General features: G+C 54.3%; 1 protein-coding gene across 1 annotated transcript; it reads right to left on the bottom strand.

Moving 5' to 3' along the window:
- Window positions 1-310: 310 nt before the first annotated feature.
- KCNJ5 (potassium inwardly rectifying channel subfamily J member 5) lies at window positions 311-21,561 on the bottom strand. The gene is made up of 4 exons (XM_077894158.1): window positions 21,388-21,561; window positions 6,251-6,344; window positions 4,612-5,560; window positions 311-1,374 (listed from the first exon to the last, which is right to left on the bottom strand). Exons 3-4 carry the CDS (start codon window positions 5,546-5,548, stop codon window positions 1,052-1,054), a joined length of 1,260 nt encoding a protein of 419 aa, XP_077750284.1. The 5' UTR covers window positions 5,549-5,560; window positions 6,251-6,344; window positions 21,388-21,561; the 3' UTR covers window positions 311-1,051.
- Window positions 21,562-22,199: the final 638 nt, after the last annotated feature.

The following is a 22,199-nucleotide window of genomic DNA, read 5'->3' as shown; positions in this document are numbered from 1 at the left end:
CTTAAGGTGCCCAGGCTCCCCGAGTCTTGCACTGATCACCCTCACCCTGCACCCTGGGGCCTCACCTGGGCTAACCGGGCCCAGCCTGCGGGGAGGAGTCCTTGAGGCTTCGCAGCTGGGCTTGGGGGCCCGGCCGGCCTGGGGGGACCCCCCTGCTGGGCCTCACATGCACCTCCTGCAGACGGGGGCGCTGAGCCTGACCTCAGGTCCCCTCGGCAATGATGGGTGATCATGCTTATTTTGAAAATTGAGCCGTTTGCTCTGTGTTTCTCCCCGCCCCGGGACAGGTTTATCCTGCACCCCCCCCCACCCCAGCTTCCTCTCTGGATCTCACCCCAGGCCGAGGCCGCCAGAGAGCCCTGGGGAAGGAGACGGGTCTTTTCAGAGTCTGGGGCCACCAGGACTGGACGGGAAGCGGCGCTGGGTCCCCCCTTGGCCGAGAGGGGATGAGGGCCCCTGTGCTTGGGCGCGTTGCAGCCGGCTGCCTTCTGCGGGGCACCCCAGGGAGGCCTGGTGGGCTGCCCTTGACACGCAGGACACAGCAGAGGAGACAACATGCTCCGCAGATGACAACCGACCATTGACTAAGGGCCTTGTCGTCCCAAGCCGAGGGGAACCGCCCGCAGAATCTGCACCACAGCCCGCCACGGGCCTCGGGGTGGCAGGAATGAGGGGTGGGGGGAAGGTCCTCGACGTGTCAGCCCCCCCGGGGGGGGGGCAGCTGGCAGCTGGAGGTGACCCGGCCACTGGCAGAGGGAAGGGTGTGTGAAGACAGAGGCCGCCCTGTCACCGCCCCTGTGGGGACACCCATCCTGGCCGGGCCCTCAGCCGGCGCTGACACAAGTGGGGAGGGGCAGAGGCGGCAGGGCCACGGGGACCCAGGCAAAGGCCCCCCGCTCGGGGAGGCTGCAGGACCGATGCACTGTTCCTCCCTGCAGAGCCTGCGGCCCCTGCGCCCCCACCCGGCTCGACCGGCACCCCCCTCCCGGCTCCAGCTCTGCCGCAGGCCCTGTGCCCACACAGGCCGTCCCGCGGGGGGGGGGTGCAGTGCTCACACCGAGCCCCTGTTCCCCCGGGCACCGCTCAGGCCCTCAGGCTCGTCCTCGCCCCCCTGCTCGGCCTGCGGGGCCGGCTCTGCGCCTGCACAGCCCCCCGGCAGGGGCGGGCTGGGGAGACTCGGGAGGAGCCGGCCTTCGCGCCTCATCTGGGCCAGCTCCCTGGCGCAGCAGCTGGGCGTGTTGGTCTCGTAGGTGTCGTGGAAGGTGTTGTAGTCCACCTCGTAGAAGCCCTTCTCCAGCGTGAGGACGGGCGTGAACCGGTGGCCCCAGAGCACCTCCGTATCCATGTAGGAGCTCCGCGCCTGGCAAGTCATGCCTGGGGAACAGAGGGCACGGGCGTTAGGGGGCCCAGCCGGCCGAGCGGCACCTGCCCCGCGTGGCTCTGCGGGGCTCCTGGAGCTCCGCGGTCGTGGAGGCCCCGGGGGGGGGGGGGCCTGGCCCCGCGGAGCCTGGGTGTGGTGCAGGCAGGAAAGTGGGAGCCAGTGCAAGACTCTAGGGTAGGTGCCTCGGGGCTGGGGTGGATGATTCTGGAATAGCTGGAGCCGGTGACCTGCTACCTGAGAAGGGCATTCGGGGTTGGGAGACTGAAATGCGACAGAGGCGGGAAAGGGGTTGGAACGAAGATAAATTCAGGGTGAGTGAACGTAGAGACGCTGCCGGTCTTGTGGGCCACACGCGGATTGTTTTGGGTAGACACGTGGGCAGAAGCCTCTCCCTCTCCCTCTCTCCCTGTCCTGTCCTCTCTCTCCCTCCCTCACCCTCCCTTCCCTCTCTCTCTCTCTCTCTCCAACCCCCCACCCCCCCAGACTGCTGCAGCTTGCTCCGGTGCCTCCATCCCCCCGGCTGCTCAGCCCTTGCTCGCCTGTGTTATTTTTAGGTGTTGCTTCCTCTCCGGGGAGGAGAGCACTTTGTTTCTGGACGAGGAAGCCTCTGCGCCTGGGGTCACAGGGGAGCAGCTCGCTGATATTTAATCTTCAGGCCAAGGAAGGTCCTGCCTTGGGCCCTGGAATGGCGGAGAAGCCTGCGGCCTCTGTGGGCTCCATCAGCTGGGGCCTCACGCACACCAGACCCGGGTGCAAGGCTGCTTTCCGCCCAGCGCTCCAGAGCTGGGCACCCCAGTGCCCCCTCCCGGTGCAGCCTCCTCTGTGCTCCCGGTGCAGCCCCTTGGGTCGGCCCGTGTCACCAGCCATCAGAGGCCCAAGTGGGGCACCGACCACCTAGATAGATGTCTGAGGCCCGGGGGGCTTAGGAAGGACAGCGGGATGGGTTCTTCATGGGAACCCCGGGGCTGCCCCCCAATCTGATTCACCCCTCGGGATGTGGCAGTGGGCCCCCTGTGTCCCCGGCACTCTCCTTCTCGCGGGTTGGGAAAGGAAAGAAGCCCCGGGAGGTGCCGGGCTCTGTGCTTTACGAGGGATGCCCCACTGCATCCTCTAATCCCCCCAGCGACAGGTGGGACGTGTGATGCAGGCTCCCTCAGGCGGCAGGTGCAGCGCCCAGCGCCCCGCGGGTTACGGCCGAGCCGTGCACGTCTCTGCTCGGTGAGTGTGGCCGCCAGGCCCCGACAGTTGTGGAGAGCAGAGGCGTGTCGGGGGTGCTCTCCTTCCTTCCCTCGCCTCCCAGGGGCTCCCCGCGGTCGTGGGGGCGGGCAGGAGGTCACCTAGACAGGCAGGTCACCTGCAGGCCACTTAGCGGAGGGACCAGCTCTGCTGGGTCGGCACCCGATCCCGCCACGGAAGCGGGCACTGGGAGGCACAACTCGCCTGCCTGTCCCCACATGTCTGCCGCGACCCCTCCTCCGTGGCCTCAGAGTGATGCTCTTGCCCCGCACCACGGGCAGCGAGCGCCCGCCGCAGGCTTCCTGCCTCCTGGCCGGGCTCGGTCCCCGGGGCTCTGTGGGCTGTCACCATATGCTGCTGGCCAGGCTCCCGCTCCCGGCAGATGGCCGAGCAGCCCCTCCGTGCCAGTCCCCCCCCCCAGGGCCTGTTTCATCCCCAGCCAGCTTCTGCAGGCTCCTTCTGAATGAGAAAGCTGGTGACGCCCCGTCGGAGGTTCCCACTCGGGAACCAGCTTCCCGAAAGGCGAGGGAAGGCTTGTTTGGCCATCCCTGTGCCAGGCCCCGGACTCTTGGGGGGGCAAAGCGATGTGCTACATGGAACTCTGGGCTTGGAAGGGCAAGACCGGAACGGGAACGCTTTCTGCTGGCGCGAAGCTGCATGAGGCAGCAGCCACTGCTAAATGGGATTGGAGGCTCCTACGCTGTGGTCCAAGGAATAGAAAAATATTTATCATGGGGCGCCCGGGTGGCGCAGCGGTTGAGCGCCTGCCTCTGGCTCAGGTCATGATTCTGGGGTCCTGGGATTGAGTCCCATGTCGGGCTCCCCGCATGGAGCCTGCTTCTCTCTCTGCCTGTGTCTCTGCCTCTCTCTCTCTGTTTCTTATGAATAAATTAAAAAAAAATCTTTTCTTAAAAAAGAAAAATATATATTGTTCTGAGCCCGAGTGAGTTTTATTTATTTATTTATTTTCCGACTGAGTTTTCTACAAGTGCTCAGTCTGCTGGGTGAAAAGAAAAGAGGGCGAGGGGAGAAAAAGGAATAAGAAGCAGGTGCGGGGTTCTGCTGGAGGGCTCCTCGGCCCAGGGGGTCTGGCAGGGGTGCTAGGAATGGGGCCTCGGGCTCCCGCGGCTGTGGGCTCCCTGAGGCCCCGCACCAAAGCCTTGACCTCTGAGGGCTGCCAGCTGCCTGTGGGAGCTGGGAGCTGGGAGCTGAGCAGGGAGGTGCCGGGCGGGCACATGTGGATACAGCTGTGCTGTTGGCCCGCCCCATGTTCACTCAGCCAGCCTTCCACAGGGAAGCCTAGGGACAGACTCCTCCAGGGGGGAGGCAGCCCGGAGACAGCTGCTCCCCCAGGCCCAGGGCATAGACATCTCTCCCAAAAGAGGATTCTGGGACTTTGGGAATCTTCGTTTTTGGGGAGTGCCTCACCCTGGCCTCTTCTCACTGAGCCATTCCCGGCCCATAAAGACGTCACAAGACCCTACTGTAAAGAAGCCTGAGCCCCCTGTTCAACCACATTTCTCAGAGTTAGCTGATCACAGAGCTCTTTTTGGGTAGACACATGCTCCAGGATGGGGTGGGAGCAGTGTAGCCTGTTGAAAGCAAGGGCCAGCTTTGGGGTCCCCCCACCTTCACAGGCATCCTAGCCCCATGACGGGCTCTTGGACAAAAGTCGATGAACAATTACCTGCCTGGGTCTCTGTCCCTTTATCTGTAACGTAAGGAACATCATCTCACGGGAGGTAGGAAGGCATTAAATGAGATCTGATATGTTTGAAGTTTAGAACGATGCCGGGAAGCTGGGGGGGCTCAGTAGACATCAGCCGCTGGTACTACCCTGTCTTGAACAATAGCCCTTGGGTCTCAGTTAGGGGTTGGGCTGACTGAGAATCCCAGGACGCTCAGGCACCAACTTCCACCTGTTAGTCCCGGTGGCCTAAGCCTCCCAGGCATGTCGGAGGGTTCTGTGGCCCAAGGAGGATAAAATGTCTTACCTGTTGCCTCCACCATCCCTTCTAGAATGACCACGACTTCGAACTCCTCTTGATCCAGCTGGGCCCGAGACATCTCCCAGAAAGGGCTCTTCTCGTTGATCTCGTGGGAGATGATGAGTGGAGACACCAGGAAGAGACGGTCATCCCCAGTGTCGAAGCCCACGTTAATGTCCGTCTGGTTCAGGGGGATGAACTCCCCTTCTTTGGTCTGCCGGGACTTGATGAGTTTGGCGCGGATGGAGGCCTCCACGATGTGGGAGTTGCGGAGGTCGCCCACCCGGAACATGAGGCAGAGCTTCTCGTCCCGCATGGAGATGACTGCGTTGTTGGAAAACATGAGGGTCTCTGCTCTCTTCTTTGGCTGACTGATCTTGACAAACATGCAACCCACCATGAAGGCATTGACGATGGAGCCGAGGATGGCCTGGACCAACAGGAGTATGATGCCCTCTGGACACTTCTCTGTGATCACCCGAAAGCCATACCCGATGGTGGTTTCAGTCTCAATGGAGAACAGGAAGGCAGACACAAAGCCACTGAGGTTTTCAACACAAGGAATCCACTCTTGGTCGCCAACATGGTCTAGATCACCCCGGATGTAAGCAATCAGCCACCAGATGAAACCAAAGAACAGCCATGTGATGGTATAGACCATAGTGAAGACAAGCAGGTTGAAGCGCCATTTGAGGTCCACCAGGGTGGTGAAGAGGTCGCTCAGGTACCGGTAGGTCTCTTGCACATTGCCATGGTGGACGTTGCACTTGCCACTCTTTTCCATGTAGCGCTGGCGGGGCTTCTTGCCTTCAGCCAGCAGGCGAGTGCGGTCTGTGGCAATGGGGATGTAATCGCGGGCCTGTTTGGGAATCTTCTTTGGGTCCCTGGGAGTGACTCCAATCTCCATATCCTGGTTCATAGCATTCCTAGAATCGCCAGCCATAGCTGGGATGCACTGAGGTAAGAAAGACACCATCAGTGAAGAAGACTGTGCTGATTCATAGAAGCACAAGACTTCCGGGTCATTCCTGCCTCTACTTCCAAAGGTCCCTCCTCTGGCACAGTGGACCCAAATGCAGAATTCTCAAGGGCAGGGACCATGTTTTCTTATATTATTTGCTTATGTCCCTGGCACCTACTATAGGTTCTAGCACATAAAAGCAGCTCATTAGTTGCTTGTTGAATGAATGAATGAATGAATGAATGAATAGTTGTTTGTTAAATGAGTAAATACATAGGTTCAAACTACGCATTGGGTTTTTAAGGATTTAAGAAATCTGGGAGCTATTTAAAGGATAATAATCACAACCATTTATGAAGTACCTGCATTATACACAGACGGTCCCTTGTGATCACAGCTACCGGTCGGAGGTGGAGCTTGTAGTCTCCAATAAGTTAACACTGTTTGCTTATGCATCACATTTATTTCTAGTAGCCTCTCCCCCTCCATCAGACTATAAGCTCCACAAGGGCACGATTGTGTCTGTTTTGTTCCCTCCCACATTCCAAATACCCAGAGGGGGGCCCAGAACATACTGTGTACTCAGAAAATACTTGTTGAACTAATGAATGAACAAATAAGAGAAAAGGTAAGAGTCCCAAAGAGGTAAATGGTTAAGTGATACCTGGGCCACCAAACACTTACCTGGAAGAGCTGCTGTCTGGATTCTTGCTCACGGGAAGCAGAGTCTGTGCTTTTTTCTTTTGATCTCCCTGTCTCCTTCCTTTATGTCTCAGATCTTAGCAGCAGACAGAAAGGAAAAGGCAGTGAGTGTCTGATTCACCATGTGGTCACTCCGACCGTCCGAGGGAGGGAGTCTGCGGCTGTCTGAGCGCTTACTCATATGACAGATCGCTGTGTGGACCCACCATGAAAAATCTTGACGCGGTAATTCCCTGCCCTCTGAAGCCCTGAGGTGGGCAAGATACTAACGCCCCTAAGGTTTTCGAAGGGCTGTAAACTTAGATGTGGAATCAAAACCAAACGAACGGAAAGCCAACCTCACAGATGCAGAGAACAGATCGGGGGTTGCCAGGGAGAGAGGGTGCACGGGGTGGGCGAAATGGGTCGGGGGGGGGTCAAAAAAGGTACAAACTTCTGGGAGTAAAATAAGTCCTGGGGATGACATGCACAGCACAGTGGGTATGGTTAATACTACCGTGTTTTACGTCTGAAGGCTGCCAGGAGAGTAGGTCCTCAACGTCTTCATCACAAGAAAGAAATTGTAATTATATCTGGTGACGGGTGTGAACTAAACTAATCGTGGTGATCATTTCACAACATATACGTATGTCGAATCATCATACACCTTAAACTAATACGTTATACGTCAGTTATCCCAATCAAGAATCTCGATTAAAAAAAATAATAACTTAAAAAAAAGGCTGCCCAACTTTATTTTTTTTTAAGATTTTTTTATTCATGAGAGACACAGAGAGAGGGAGAGGCAGAGACACAGGCAGAGGGAGAAGCAGGCTCCATGCACCGGGATCCCGACGTGGGACGCGATCCCGGGTCTCCAGGATCATGCCCTGGGCTGAAGGCGGTGCTAAACCACTGAGCCACCCGGGCTGCCCCCAATGTTTTGGAGCATATGTCACACTTTAAAGAAACACCCAGATACCAGTAATAATAGTCTGCTGTTTTTCTGACATTCTACTCACTCTCATTTCAAATACTTTAAGACTGTGGTGAAGCCGGGAAAGACCATGAGAATCTCCACAGCTGATAATTACAGCTTACATTTCTGAGCATTCACGGGCCCGGCGCTGTGCGAAGAAATTTATACCCATTAGCTCACTTATAATCCTCACAACAGAGCTATTAGATAAGAGCCGCTATTATTCCTCCAATTTTCAGGCAAAGACAATGAAGCTGAAGCAGTTAAGTGGCTGTGCTGGGGTTTGAGTTGAGGTTTATCTGGCTCCAGGCTGAGGTGTCACAGTGTCCACCATACAATGGCTTGCAGACTGCTCTGTGGTTCCTGCTTAGACTGATGAGCTGCTCGCTCCGGAAAGTTCTCTGAGCTTCTGATCCTGGGAGACTTCATCTCAGGGGACGCTATCACTCGGCCCTTCGTCTTGACAAGCAAGCTGGTCTTGGTTTTACAGCTACTCCGGTTCCCAGGAACAGTGCCCCTGACAGCGCCTCCCAGGCGAACGTTCTATAAACCACGGGGGACGATTTCACCCACCGTGGACAGTCGGATGATCCTGGCAGAACTTTTTCTTTGCTGTCTCGGTGGTTGTGGCAGTTTCAAGGTGACCTTTAAAATATCATACTGAAGGGTCATGAGAAGGGCTGTTTGTCTCAGCCATCCGTTGGCCCTTTCTCCCTGTGCACCTGCCCCCTGTGCCCTGCGCCCTCACTTGGCAGTTACAAAGATAAATGGAACGAGGGACGAAAGCCTTGGTGCTGCTTTTGCAGACTCCGCAGCATGATTTTGCTTTGCCCCCGGGTCGGAGACTGTTTACTGAGAACCCACTCGGAGATGCCCATAAAGGTTGGGGGGATGCTGTAGTCCCAGTGCCCTGGGAACCTCTGGGGACCCCCGCTGGGGAGACCCAGGTAGGGGTCTGGTCCTGTCACTGACGTCGGACGGGGCAGGCACAGCGCTGGCGAGCGCGAGTCACTGGCTGGGGCGCCCGGGAAGACACGCTCTCCTGCCCTCAGCTCTTCCAGAGAATTAGCTTTTCTGCTGCTTTTCCGCACTGTTTCCTTCTTTATTTTTAAATGTACTTTCATAAGTTCTTGTAGGAGAAAGCCTCGCATTCTACTAGAAACAGAGAAAGGTTTTCCAGGACACCTCAGTCAGCATCTGAGGACCTTCCGCGTCCAGCAGACAGGGAAAGGAAAGGGTGCGCTTCTGATTTGGTACTGGCACCGTCCTGCAAATGTGCTAGAATCATCGGCAGATGTTATTCCTTGCTCAGCCCGGGGTGAAATCTAGGTCCTAGCTCAGCCTCCAAGATACTTGTTCTGTGACCAAGGGAAAACAGTCTTACCTTTCTTTCCCTCAATTTATTCTGCTCTAAACCTCAGATAATACTTTCCACCAGTCCAGCTCTGGGGCCCATTATGAGGAGCTAGAGAAAGCCTATATGGATACAAACACAGACAGAAGTATAAGCAGAGGGGTGCCCAGGGGGCTCAGTGGTGGAGCATCTGCTTCAGCTCAGGACGTGATCCCGGGGTCCTGGGATCGAGTCCCACATCGGGCTCCGAGCATGGAGCCTGCTTCTCCCTCTGCCTGTGTCTCTGCCTCTCTCTCTCTGTGTCTCTCATGAATAAATAAATAAATAAATAAATAAATAAATAAATAAATAAAAAATATTTTTTTAAAAAAAGCATAAATGTAAAGGTATATTCATAAACTCTCCTTGAAGTGAAATTTAATGTAATACCCCATTAAGCCTCCATTTTAAGGACGAAGAAAGAAACATAGAGCATTAAGTCAAGTATCTGAGGCCCCAGGGGGCCGCTTGTAGGGCAGGCATCAAGCTGACGGGTATGGGCCATCTCCTACCCACATTTCTTCCTGAGAGTGAGTGAAATGCCCACTCTAGAAATCCTGGCCTCCAATGCATGACCCCATAAAATCAAAAGAATTTTCAAGGACAATGGAGATGAGCTTTTTTGAATCAGATTTTCAAGATCTCTTCTGTCCATTTACGCACCCATTTGGCAAGCATTAGTTTAGGAAGTGCTATTGCCCAGAGCTGGAGATTAAGCAGAGAATGAGCCGGATGCAGACCCGGCCTCCCTGTAGTTTACAGTCTAGCACCATCCCCTTGAACCCCAGGGTCTGAGCAGAATCGCCTGTGGAACTATATGTTGCCCAATTGAATTTAAATTTTAAAAATGTCAAAAAAATATATTAATTAAAAAAAAAAAAAAGAACTGCCTGTGGAGAGAGAGGCTCAGGGAAGGCTTTGGGCTGGAGGAGGTAAGCGGGTACGAGAGCTGCTCTCTGCAGGACTCAGGAAAGGCACTGACTTGAACAAATCCCATTAAAGCTCATCCAGCCTGGTGCTGCTACTCATCGCGAACCTTCTCCTGTGTCTGTGAATAGGAAGCTGTGCCCGGACATGATTAAAACTCTTGGGAAGACAGAGCCTGAAGTCCAGCAAAGTGGTTTGAACTCTGATATAAAAACACAAATGGAGAAAGAATCAAAAGAGGCAAAACCCAAGGAAGTTGTATTTCAGGTGATGCCTGAGTGGTTCTGACATCGTTTTAGTGGACCTCTGTATTAAGAACTCCCAACCTTCCCCCCAACCCCCGGCCACCTACACACAGTAAGGAAAGCTCTGTCATGGGGATGCCTTTTGTAGGAAGTCGGGAGCTGCGGATGCAGCATCTTGATAGAAACTGCATTTGGAAGTCAGCGGGGTTTCCCAAAGGGAGCACTGGGCTGGGAGTCCTTTTTTTTTTTTTTTTTTTTGAGAGAGATAGAGAGAGACATCCTGCGAGGGAGTCGGGAGGTGGCGCGGAAGGAGAGGGAAAGAGAGGATCTTAAGCAGGTTCCACACTCCATGCCCAGCACAGAGTCGGATGTGGGGCTCGATCTCACAACCCTGAGATCATGACCTGAGCCGAAATCAAAGAGTCTGATGCTCAACTGACTGAGCCACCCCGGCGCCCCTGGGAGTCTTGTTTCGGACTCAATTTCCCTACTGTGAAAACGAGGATAGCAGACATCCTTAATGATGTCTTCCTTTCTTTCTTATGCTGGGTCAGGAGATTTGGGATATGGGATGAGGTGGGAGGAAGTGCCATGGAGGAAGCTATATTCCTATCTCAGACTAGCTCTTTCTGGACTGTTCTAGATGAATCTATATGGCCGTATTGTTGGAATATGAAAACACTCCCTGGTGGTTGCCCCAGTGCCCCCAAGGACCTTCAAAGTAGCAGGAAGTAGTAAAGGTGTTATAAACGGAGGATGTGCCGGGTAGAGGGAAGGCACGAGCAGAAAGGCACCCCCCATATAAATTCCCAGTATATCCCCCCTGGACTTGGGGGTGGGATGCTCACTCCTAAGATGAGGCTGTGTCACGGCACAGCCCGCCTGGAAAGGGAGCCTATGGGGGGAGGGGGCGCAGCCAGACCTACTCAGATCAGCCCCAGGGGGGACTGGGCTTTCCCTGGAGCAGGAGGTGGGGAGCACCAGAGGAGTGAGATGCGGGGGAGAGGCTCTTTGCTAGCTGCGGACATGGAGGGGACCGCATGGCCCAGAATGTTGTGACCCTGGGCGCTGACAGCAGCCCCTCGTGACCGCCAGCAAGGACACAGGGACCTCAGTCCTATAATCACCGAGAACTAAGTTCTGCCGCAGATCCGGTTCCTGGATTTTAACCTTGTCGGACCCTGAGCAAAGGACAGTCGTGTCATGCCTGGGCTGCTAACTTGAGAACCCTGAGCCCAAAGCTGGGTGAGGTTTTAAGCCGTTAGTCTGGGGTCGTTTGCCTTGGCAGAAGCAAAGCCAGAATAGAAGGGGGACCGGGTAATCGACAGTTGGAGAGCTGACTCTGGGCTCGGGCGCCAGCCTCCCATCGCACCTGGCGCTGAGGGACTTCGAGGAAAGCCACTGCTCTCAGCCTCAGTCACATTTTCTGCAAAATGGGGATGATGACCGTGGCCGCCAAGGAGGGCAGCCTGGAAGGCTGAATGACGAGGGCGCACGTGCTGTTCTCCCCCCGGCTCAGTTGCTGCTCGACGGCAGGAGAGGTTCCCCAATTCAGGAGTCACTGCGGCTCAGCATCCTGCTTCCAGGGCTGCAGTGACCCCCTGGGGGGGGGCTGCCTTATTTTACGAAGACAGAAGCTGGGGGAGAGCTTAAATAAGTTGCCCACAGTCTCAGCGCTGCTGCAGGCACACTTTCTAGAACCTACAGTGGTTGCAAGGGCCGAGAAGCGCTGTTTGGAGAGGTGTACCCCGCTGGCTCCAGCCTCTGCGGGATCCCCAAGAGGCTGTGCCTGGAGAACTTTCTAAGAACTCTTTCCTGTGGCCCTTCACGGGGGCAAAGGCTGGCGGTTCTCCTGCAGGGTGACCTGCAGGGCCTGGGTCCTCTGCTCTCTCCTCCTGGGTTCCGAGGAGCCGCCTCCCTGGACCCCTGGTGGGAGAAGGACGAAGAAGAGGAGGGGAGGTGACCCAGACTGGGGAGCCGGTTGCAGAGGGGATCTGTGAGTCTGTGGGTGGGGGTGCATGTGCCTGGAGTGTGGGGTCAGGGTCCCCCCATGGTGTCCGGCACCACCCCAGCCACCCTCCCATTGCCGATCTCAGAATGAGACACAGGGGGGCTTTCCATGACCCCTTTTGCTCAGCAGTCTCTGAGGACAAAAGGTTGGAAGCTGCAGTTCTGGCCTCTGCCTTATAGTTTCCTGCGGCCACCGCAGCTGCCCTTCCCGACCGCAGAAATAGCGGCTGACACAGGCCCGGCTCCCAGCCCAGAAGCACCTGTCTGAGCCCCACTTCACCCAGGAGGGGTGGGCCGGTGGCCTCAGCCCCCCGGAACCTGTGCCCAAATAATGCTGATGGGCTGGCTCCTGCCAGGGGGCGAGTCCTGGCTTCCTAGCTTTCAAAATTACCATCCTTTAGAAAACAACACACCTTATAGTGCATTCTGAGGTCTAATGGCAGAGGAGCTCAGGAGTAAGAAATCTTTAAGAACCCATTAGGAATTTTATTTTCAAGCCCAATTATTTTGCAGGTATTTGTTCCTATCAACTTAGCTGGGAACCTAGTCCTTAATTCCTGGATGTTTTGTGGTTTTATTTTTTGAACCCAAGTTCAAAAACTATCTGGGTGATAGCATGTGCGATATTAGGTGTGAAAGCCCTTTGAAAACTGTAACACGCAGATTCTATCCCTTCCTTCTTTCCTTCTTTCTTTCCTTCCTTCCTTCCTTCCTTCCTTCCTTCCTTCCTTCCTTCCTTCTGTCCTTCCTTCCCTCCTTCCCTCCTCCTTTCCTCCAATTGGTTAAACCCTCCCTGAACAGTCACTGCAAGTTTGCGCTCCCCCGGGCCCTGGGAGCAGAAGGACCTAAATCAGCACTTCACCAGCTCTCTTGTGCTTTCCAATCACAGAGAACTTGTTAAAATGCAGATTCTGATTCGGCTGGTCTGGAGCCTCCAAGGAGCTCCCAGCCATGTTAATGCCACTGCCCTCTTGGGGTCTCTAGGCTTCTCCACCCTGGGTGTACATTGTAATCAGCCAGGAGCTGGACCCCATGCTGATGCCTATGGGTCCCACGCCCAGAGAACCTGATCCCAGGGGGTTCTAACAGCACCTGCTATCGGGGACGCTGCTGTATTTTCTGCCCTCGAGGAATCACTGTCTGGTGGGCAACACCGGCAAACAATGAATGCCGTGCAGAGAGACCAAGACAGAGTTCTTAATTTGGCTTTGCCAGGGTGAGTGAGGAAGGGTCAGGAAAGACTGGGTGGGAAAGGTCCATGGTGGGTGAGCCCGCTTGCCATGGGATGCTCAAGTACTGAGCACCCGTTGGGTGCCACCTCTGTGCCAGGTGACTTTACTGCAGTCGCATTTAGTACTCAAATAGGCCTGCCTCTGAGGTGATTCATCCTCAGCCCCCAGAGACCATCAGTGGTTCTGAGCTTCAGTGGGGATCAGGCCCTGAAATACCCGGCCCAGGAGACCGCCAGAAGGATGCACGTCTGGTCTGTGCCGTGAAACCAGTTCATGATTTGCTGCCATCCTGCCTGATGTGTCCAGGCTGCCCAGAGCCCCTTCCCTTCTCCTCCCTTGGGGGCTGAGCCTTCCATCCTCCCTCCTGCTTGCCTTCAGAGCACCTCCTGCTCTGGCTTTCAGCTGCCCCTTGACTTCTGACAACGGCAACATCTGCCCCCAACAGGTCCCTAAATTGTCCCCAGGAGGCAGGATGTCCACGTGTCCCAGTTGACATGTTCAGGTGTAGTCCCCAAGTGCCTCCTCTACTCCCAGAGATGTCTGTGTTTGGACCACACGGCCCCTTGCAAGGAAGAGACCACGAGCCAGCAGTCAGGGATTCCACTGAGCGGGATTCTCCTTCATCTAAAGTGTGTCTGCCTCTGCCAGGAGGGGGGACAGCACCTGAACGGTGTGGTTGAGTGGGGCGGGCATGCCGTGGTAACCGGAACCTGGACCCAAGGAGGTTGGGACCAACCTATGCTGCCTACCAAGCTCAGTGAGCAGAGGCGCTGGACTGGCTTCTCCCAACGCACTCTGTGACATGCTCCTTATGTTGGTCGTGTACAGATAATGTAGTTTCTCCTTTTTTTTTTTTTTTTTTTTTTTTTGGTTTGTTTGAATATAAGCTCTTGTTAGACCTTCATTTCCAGATTTTCAATAGAGGAGAAGATTTTAAAAGATATCATCCTCCTTATTCTGGGTAAAGCAATTGTTGAGCACAGAAGGACAATCAAGTCCAGAGCATGAAACAGACTGTGATCTTGGTTCTGAATTATAATCCTGACTTTTCCTGGCCTCATATCTCGCCCTGAGTTACACATTACCGTGTAGGTCCCTACCCTGGGTCTCTTTCCTACGTCAGAAATGGACATATCCAAGGGAATCGTAATGTTAATGCAATAGCTCCCATAGTTTCCAGAAAATTCTACCCTCCCAAACAGCAGTAGTATGATGCATTTGGTTCTCTAGCCTGAATTGTTCCAGGCTAAGACCAGCTATGATGCCTGAAATAAACCAGTATTATTATTATTATATGGAATTTTGATGGAATGATAATAGTAATTGGTATCTCTGTCGACGCTCTTTCAGAACTCTTGGGTTGGCTCATGAGGACCCTATAATACTAATCCCCCTTCTAGTTGGAGAGCTGTGGCTGACCCAGAGCACAGAAATGCTGGTTAGCTCACTCCTAAGATGATGACACCGTAGACATAGCAACAACGAATGTGAAGTTTTATAATATAAACACTGAAAAATGTAACCATAGGCCTAACAGGTGGCCTTGACTTTTCTGGGTATGCCATGAAAGGGGCCAGTCATTGCCACCAGGGGCACCAGAGGTAAGCCTGGGGCCTTCAGAACCTTGGGCAGCCCAGACATGAGAAGATAATTAGCTGCTCATTCAAATTGCATCCTTGGAGGCTTTGGCACCATAATTCTAAGGATGTAATAAAACCTCATGCATTATTCTTTGGTATCTGCAGAGAAACATGTACTCTATTAGAAGTGCTGCAGACTAATCCCGTGCTCACTTTGTCATTAAAGAAACAAAAATACTGACACTTCACAATAGAGATAAAAAGCAAAGAGAGAAGGATTAAATGGTGTTTCACTCAAGGGTTTTTTTTTTTTTTTCGTTCTTTCTTTTTTTTTAGGAAGACAGGGTTCTCATCTGAAACGGGAGCCAAGAGATCTGCCATTTGCTGGTGGAGTTCAGTTCTTTGGAGAAAAGACAGAGACAAAAAAGATCATTTTGATGGTATTTAAAAGGTCTATTTGAGTATACTTAAGTGAGTCCAAATATATCCAGCAATTTTTAAAAGGGCGAAATTAGGCCTAATTCAGAGTATGGAATATAGATTTGAAAGTCTTAATCGTGCCATGAGTACCTTTCCAGCAATTTAACATTTCACAGGTACCTAATTATTGAGCAGTGCCTCTATGGAGCAAGCCTGGGAGCCTGTGACTGAGGTTCCCAACTTGAGCGGCTCTCATTTGCTTAAGATGGAATATTTCATGACCTTCCCGGGCAGGCTGCTGTGGGCCTCTCGAGGGGTCCTGACATACTGGCCACAGTCCCAATTCCCCCACCCAGCACCCACCCCCCGCCGCCCCGCTGCAGATGATGCATGAAAAATCATGAATAAAAGGGCACGAAAATCAAATTAGTCCACTTTCCATTTTCCCCACATTTGTATCTGTCCAGCCAGTACTTTTCCTTCTGAAGCCCGCTATCTCTTTGAAAGTGAGCAGCACAGTTATAATACATTCTCTTCATTGTAACCCTGCACCGTGAGTATGTATTCTGCATTAAATAATAAAGGAGATTAATAATTAAATCAAAATGAAAAACCACTTGTTTCCTGTCCACAGCCCAGGGGACAGATTTCCTGGGCTGGTGCCAATTTATCAATGATGATTAGAGAATAGGAGGTAGGAGAGGTACAGAGAAGACAGCAACGAGAAAGCAGGGCCGTGGGAATACGAATGTACTTATGTACAAGTGAAGAAGATGGGATGGTGATAGGAAGTGAGTGAATGGTGAGCAAAGACCGGAGAAACAGGCCACGGCAGGTAAAATCCCCATAATTAGCGTTGAAACCTATAGGGGGCTCCCCGTACACCAGGTTGCGTTCTAAATGCTCTACACGTATTAACTCATTTTTGGTCATTTCAGAAAAAGTCTTTGACGAAAGTGCAAAAGGGATTCAATGAAGGAAAGAACCCTCTTTACAACAAATGACACCAGAACAATGTGCTATCCAAATCAAAAAAAAAAAAAAATGCACTTGACTAAGTCTTAAACCTTATACAAAATTTAACTCAAAATGAATCATACGCTTAAATGTACATGATACACCTATACAACTTTTAGGGGGAAAAAAGCCTGGGGGAAACTTCAAGATCTAAGGCAGGCGAGAATTCTTAGACTTGACACCAAAAACGTCACGTATAAGAGGAAACACTTATAAATTGGACCTCATCGAAATTAAAAGCGTTTGCTGAAAAACAGACCCTGTTACAGGAAAAGCAAACCACGTATAGGACAAGGCTTCGTACCTCGCATCCATATGGAACTCTCGAGATCCAACAGTACGACAACCCAACTAAAAAATGGGTGTCAGACGTGAAAAGACATTTAGCTGAAGAAAATATAGGGAGAGCAAAGGCGCTCATGGAGAGATGGTCAATACCAACAGCATTTTCCCTAATGCAAAACCACGACCAGATACCCTGTACACCTACCAGAACGGCTACCATAAAAAACAGGGGCAACGCCACACATTGGCAAGGCTGTACAGGGAAAGGATCCCTCCTGCATTGTTGATGGGAATTTAAGACAATGCGTCAGCTTCTTAAAGAACTAAACATTTAATTACCATGTGAACCATCAATTGCACTTCTGGGCACTTGTCCCAAAGAAATGGAAACTTATGTTCATGCAAAAACCTGTATACACGTCTTTAGAGTAGCTTTAATCATAAGAGCCTCAACCTGGAAACCACCCAGACATCCTTTAAAGGGTAAATGGTCAAACAAATTCAGCAGCCACACTGAAATATCACACACACACACACACACACGCACACGCACACACAGACGCAGAGGGGCGCGCACGCTCTTGGATGGATCTCCAGGGAATCATACTGATTGAAAAACTAAAAGGTTATATACCGTGTGATGCTATTTATATAACACTCTTGAGCTGACAAACACTATAGAGATGAGAGCGGATTCATGGCTGCCCGGGCATGAGGGAGACGTGAGACGGGGGGTGCTCTGGGATAGCCCAGGTTAGCTGGTTGGCATAACCTTTGTCAGGGACTTTTGGACCCGGGCACCTGTGGGATCTGTTATCCCTGCTAGATGACCAGCTTCTTGGAGCACAGGGGCAATACCTCATCCCTGTTGCCCTTAGGACTTTCTTCCTGGCCCGACTGAGCATCGAGCGCTCAAAAGCACCATCTTGGGAGGGACAGACTCTGAGGACAAAATGCACAGAACACATGCCCCCGATGGCATGTCCCTGCTGTATTTTCCTCACCCTCCTCTTCCTTTATGGGCAGAAAGAAATAATGCAGGACGATGGCATCGGCGCCCACCTGGTATTAAGGTAAGGAGCCCATCATGTGGAAGAGGATGTGGGGATGAGCAGCACCTCCAGCCTCAAAGCACCAAGTCACAGGGGATAAGAAGGAGAGTCTGAAAGCTTGCCATCATCTCTCCTTCCCTCCCTCTCTATTTATTTCCCTTTGACTCCCCAACCCGAGGCCCCCAGCCTCCCCAGCCACCATATGGGTTGACCCCTGGTGACCACGAAGTGCTGTTGCCACCTGACACACTGGTGAGATGATCCCCGACCTTTGCCCCTCAGCCTGCTCCGGTCTGGAATGATAATGGATGGAACTTAACATTGACGCACCAGCCAGGATCTCCAGGGTCATGTGTTAAAGGTTTGGCTCTGACATTTAACTTAACACGGTCGTTGGCAAGGGTTGCTGCCGTCCGGGGCTCTGTGGCCTAGAATAGCTCACTTATCAGAATGTCAAGGTAGGAGGAACTAGATAAGCTTGGGGCACTGGCAGGGGCCATGTGCATCTCTCAGCAGTCGGGGTCTCGGAAGGGCCGGCGTCCCATCTGTTTTAAAATAATCCCAGAGAAAGCCACCCACAAGGCTCTTAGACAAATACATTCAGGTATTTTTTTTTTTTTTTTCCCAAATGCCTCACTGCAATCCTTTGTGTTTGAACTCCTGTGCTGCTCATCTTGTCTTGAAGAGAAACAGAAAAACTCCATGGCTGACAACTGTCTCGATAGACATGTGACGATGGACCCTCGCCTAGACACGCTGGCAGCTCTCAGTGGCCTGTCTGTAGCTCAGACACAGTGAAAATTTGAATCTAAAAATGGCTCCTTCCAACCACCTAATGGATTCCTCCATTCTCTCCCTGGTACTCCCACCCCCAGCTGAAATGTTCAATCAGTTTTGCCCAGAAAATGTTAGCTTTGGCACTCAGGCTCCGAGGTGGAAAGCATAACCTTGCCTGAATGACCACGTTCCAGGGTTTTCAAAAATTTTTTTTGGGGGGGGGGGGGATTTCAAAAATTAATCATTCCTGGCACACGCTATGTGATCAAAGAAGTGGCTGTTGCACAGATTTGAAAACAAGAAACAGAGGTCGAGGGATGCCTGGGTGGCTCAGTGGTTGAGCCTCTGCCTTCATGGACCCGGGATCGAGTCCCGCATCGGGCTCCCCGCAGGGAGCCTGCTTCTCCCTCTGCCTGTGTCTCTGCCTCTCTCTGTGTGTCTCTCATGGATAAATAAATAAAATCTTAATAAAAAAAAAAGGAAAAGGAAAAGGAAAAGAAAAAGAGGTCGATGCCATTTACAAGTACGGGAGGGCTCACTCCACCCATTTGTGGCTTTGACCACAGAAGGCATGAGAACTAGGTCATTCTCGGAGCAGATGGGAAGCGGCGAAGGGGCGCTCTAGTTGTGCCGTCTCCACTGGGGGGTTAACTCCATCACGGGTGATGAGAGCGGTGCTAGAGACCGGGGGTCCCGAACCCCCGGCTGAGACACCCAGGCAGGCACTTGCAGAAAGCCTGCCAAGGGGATCGGGCCACGCAGCCCGCTGGGGACCGAGGGGCAGAGAGAGCATCTGTGACTGGGCCACACTCAGGTTTCTGCTGGGCCCACTGGGGAAGAGCTTGGCTCTGTCGAGGATGTATGTGGACTTGGGGTGGGGTGGGGGTACCCACGAGAGACTTCTCCCAGGGGAAGCCCAGGGACATTTGACCTCATCCTCAGAGGAAGGCCAGCTTCCAGACCTACTCTTTGCTCCCAGGTCGGCCTGTCCCCTGCTCGGCTGGGTGCAGTTCATTCATTCTCTGTTTCACACAGGGGAGCTACTTCCAGAAGAGACATGGCCTGCCAGGCCTACCAGCAGGTGATCGTGGCTTTTGGAGAGGCCTGGAGAAGGCAGTCCAAGTGGTCCCCTCTCTGCCGGAGAGCTAGATAGGGTATCTAGAACATGCCGAGGGAACGTAAGGAGCATGTACTTCCCCACAACGTGCAGACAAGACGAGATATTTCCCCCTTTTGGTGGGGGCCCTGGTGCTGTTCTGATCATCTAGGCTGTTGTCATAATTTATTAGCAACCTCATAATTAATAAACGGAGCTGGGCAAAGTCATGAACACTCCATAAATGCCCCCAACATATTCCTTCCAAGGTAAAAGAATGTTGTCTTCTTCTAGCCTTAGGCTAGAAGTCTCTGCTCAGTGAACTTAATTTCAGATTGTTTTGGGTCCATGGATGGGATGGGGGGGCGTGATGAGGTGAGGTTGGTGGAGGGGCGGGAGGAAGAGTGGGAAAAGCAGTGGATGGAAGAAGAAGAAGCAATCCGGCCACATACACAACATGCCCGACATCACACAGTCGGTCCCCAATGAATGACAGGTCCTTAATATTATTGCCAAGAGGCACGCACCCTGCCACCCCCACTAAGCAGAGCGAGGCCATCTCGGGGCAGATCAATAGTGTAAAATCCCAGGCCACCTGACAAAGCTATGGTGTCAGAGCCGAACCCGAGGGCCTCCTCCCTCTGACTCCCATGCCATCCACCCTGCTTGGTGCCTCCATCAGATTCCAGGGCGCCCTGGGGGCTCATTCAGCCAGCTGATGGGATTTCCACCTGGCTTTGAGGAAAAGGCACAGATTTGGGGAAGGTTTGGGGAAGGTTGGCACCCATTTCAGGGTTGGTGTTTAACGGCAGGGAGAGTCTGGCTTTGAAGTCAGAGGTCAAGGATTTGGAGGGTAACACTCTGCCCTTAGTCCTGCTCCCAGCTCTAAAGCTGTGGTCTCCTGGGAAAGCGGGTGGATGACCTCCACCCCGCAGGACTGGCGTCCAGGTGAACTCCTATGAGTGCGTCTGGCTCAGTCCTTGGTTCCATAAATACGAGCTGTTTCTCACTGCCTCCCTCCCACAGGGAAAGGTGCTCTGTGGACCCGAGAGCCCGAGGATTCCAGGATGCGCGGCTGAGTGGTGAAAAAAAGGTACGTCTAGGAATCAGACCCAGGTGAGAATCTCGCTCGTAAGCTGTGTACCGCCTGGAAGTTCCACAGCCTCACCAAGCTGCTGCTGCTCAGCTGTAGGACGAAGATGCAAACATCTGTTCCGTTAAAAGGATCAAAAAGAGAGCAAAGCACTTGGCACACTCTGACCCAGAGCAAACATCCAGGCGCCTGTTGATCTCCTGGTGGTTGAAGGGGCTCTCAGGACGGGGCCTGGGCCAGCCTTACTGGCCCGTGCTCAGGCTAGCCCTGGGACTTTGGGGGCCACACCTGGCCCCATGAGCCGGTGCTGACCTGGGGCCCGCTCCACGGTCCTGGGAGGGGCTGCCCCTGTTTGACGGGAAGCACAGAGGCTTCCCCAGGGAGACACACGGATTCGGATTGGGATTCGGGGAGAAGGGAGTGATGATGGCCTTCCCTCTTCTCTGTCCCTGCTCTTGCGGCCAGCACTCCTGGCCTTTCTGAGCAGTTGGAAAGATGTTTAAAGAGAGCTAGGGAGGCGTGCAGGAAGTGACCGGGGGCAAGGAGGGCAGAAATAGCAAGGCCGTGGTTCCAATTTGGCCGGGCTTAAAAGAAAAGCGAGAGTTAAGCCGAGGGTCAGAGGCTCTGAGGGAGCTGGCACCCCAGCCCAGCCAACTACACCCCCATTTGAAGGCGGAGCTGCCGCCCCAGGGGGGTGATGCCCGGTCCCCCACCGCCTGGGCCTCCCGCGTGCCAGGTGGGGTGGCCTGGGTCCCCCGGCCCTGCTCCAGCACCGCCCCGCACTGTTTACAGCCCCGCGAAGGCTGGACTCCAGCGCCCAGGACACCTGCGGGCTCTGGGGAGCTCACATTTCCTGGCTGAACTTTAAACCCGCGCCGAGCCCTCCGCTGTCCCCGCGGCTCCCAAAGTGGCAGGTGCCTGGCCAGAGCGAGCTGCCGGGGATCCTGGGCACCTCAGAGGGCACGTGCTGCCCTGCAGGCCGGGGAGCTGGGGAGAAAGGGAAGAAGGAGAAGAAGGAGAAGAAGGCAACTTACTTGCTGAGATCGGAGCCTCCAAGTCCCCCTGATGCTAACTTCGGGGCCTCCCTCAGAGGCGGCGCCCTCGAGGGGACTCTGCGGCCCCGGCCATGACCACAGCCCCCGAGTCTGCCCGGAGCTCCTCCCGGCGCGGCCCGGCCAGAGGCTTCTAAGCCATCCTGCCCCCTCCTCCCTCCCTCCCTCCCTCCCTCCCGAGCGCCAGGCTCGCTCGCTCCCCCTCTCCCTCCCGCCTCCTCCCGCCTCCTCCCGCCTCCTCCCCTCCGCCCTCTCCTCTCTCCCCGTCCCCCTCCCCGTCGGCCCCAGTACAAGCGAGTCTGTGTAATAACGTGTAAGAACCCACTTAAAGGGCCGGGCGCAGGCGGGAGGGGCGGGGCGGGGCGGGCTGCCCGGGCGCCCGGGATGCGCGGGCGCCCGGGATGCGCGGGCTCGGAATGAACGGGGTCCCCGGGGGCCGGGAGCGGGGCGGGGGCAGAGGGACCCGAGGGGACCCGGGGGCGGGCTCCCAGGGCGTCCCGAATGAATGGGGTTCCCTGGGGGAGGGGGAGAGGGGACCCGAGGGAGGGGCGGCGCCACTCCCCTCCCTCGAGCCTCCTCCTTGCGACAACCGGGCTGGTGGTGCTGGGGGCGCACCTGGCCGGGCAGAAGCGAAGGACGGAGATCTGTGCAAGCGTACGTGTGCGCGTGTGAGAGCGCCCGCGTGTGTGCGCGTGCACCTGTGTCTGCGTGGGCGCCCGCGTGTGCATGTGTGAGCTCCCGCGTGTGCATGTGTGAACACCCACGTGTGCGTGTGTGCGCGTGCACCTGTGTCC

This window comes from Canis aureus, chromosome 3 (genome assembly GCF_053574225.1).
Source record: "Canis aureus isolate CA01 chromosome 3, VMU_Caureus_v.1.0, whole genome shotgun sequence".
Lineage (NCBI taxonomy): Eukaryota > Metazoa > Chordata > Mammalia > Carnivora > Canidae > Canis > Canis aureus.
This window is presented reverse-complemented; position numbering and strand designations above follow the sequence as displayed.

Coding starts and splice junctions, on each gene's coding strand:
- KCNJ5 (XM_077894158.1), bottom strand. CDS start 5,548: ATGGCTGGCGATTCTAGGAATGCTATGAACCAGGATATGGAGATTGGA. Junction 1,375..4,611: donor AGGGATGGTGGAGGCAACAG/GTAAGACATTTT, acceptor TCTGTTCCCCAG/GCATGACTTGCCAGGCGCGG.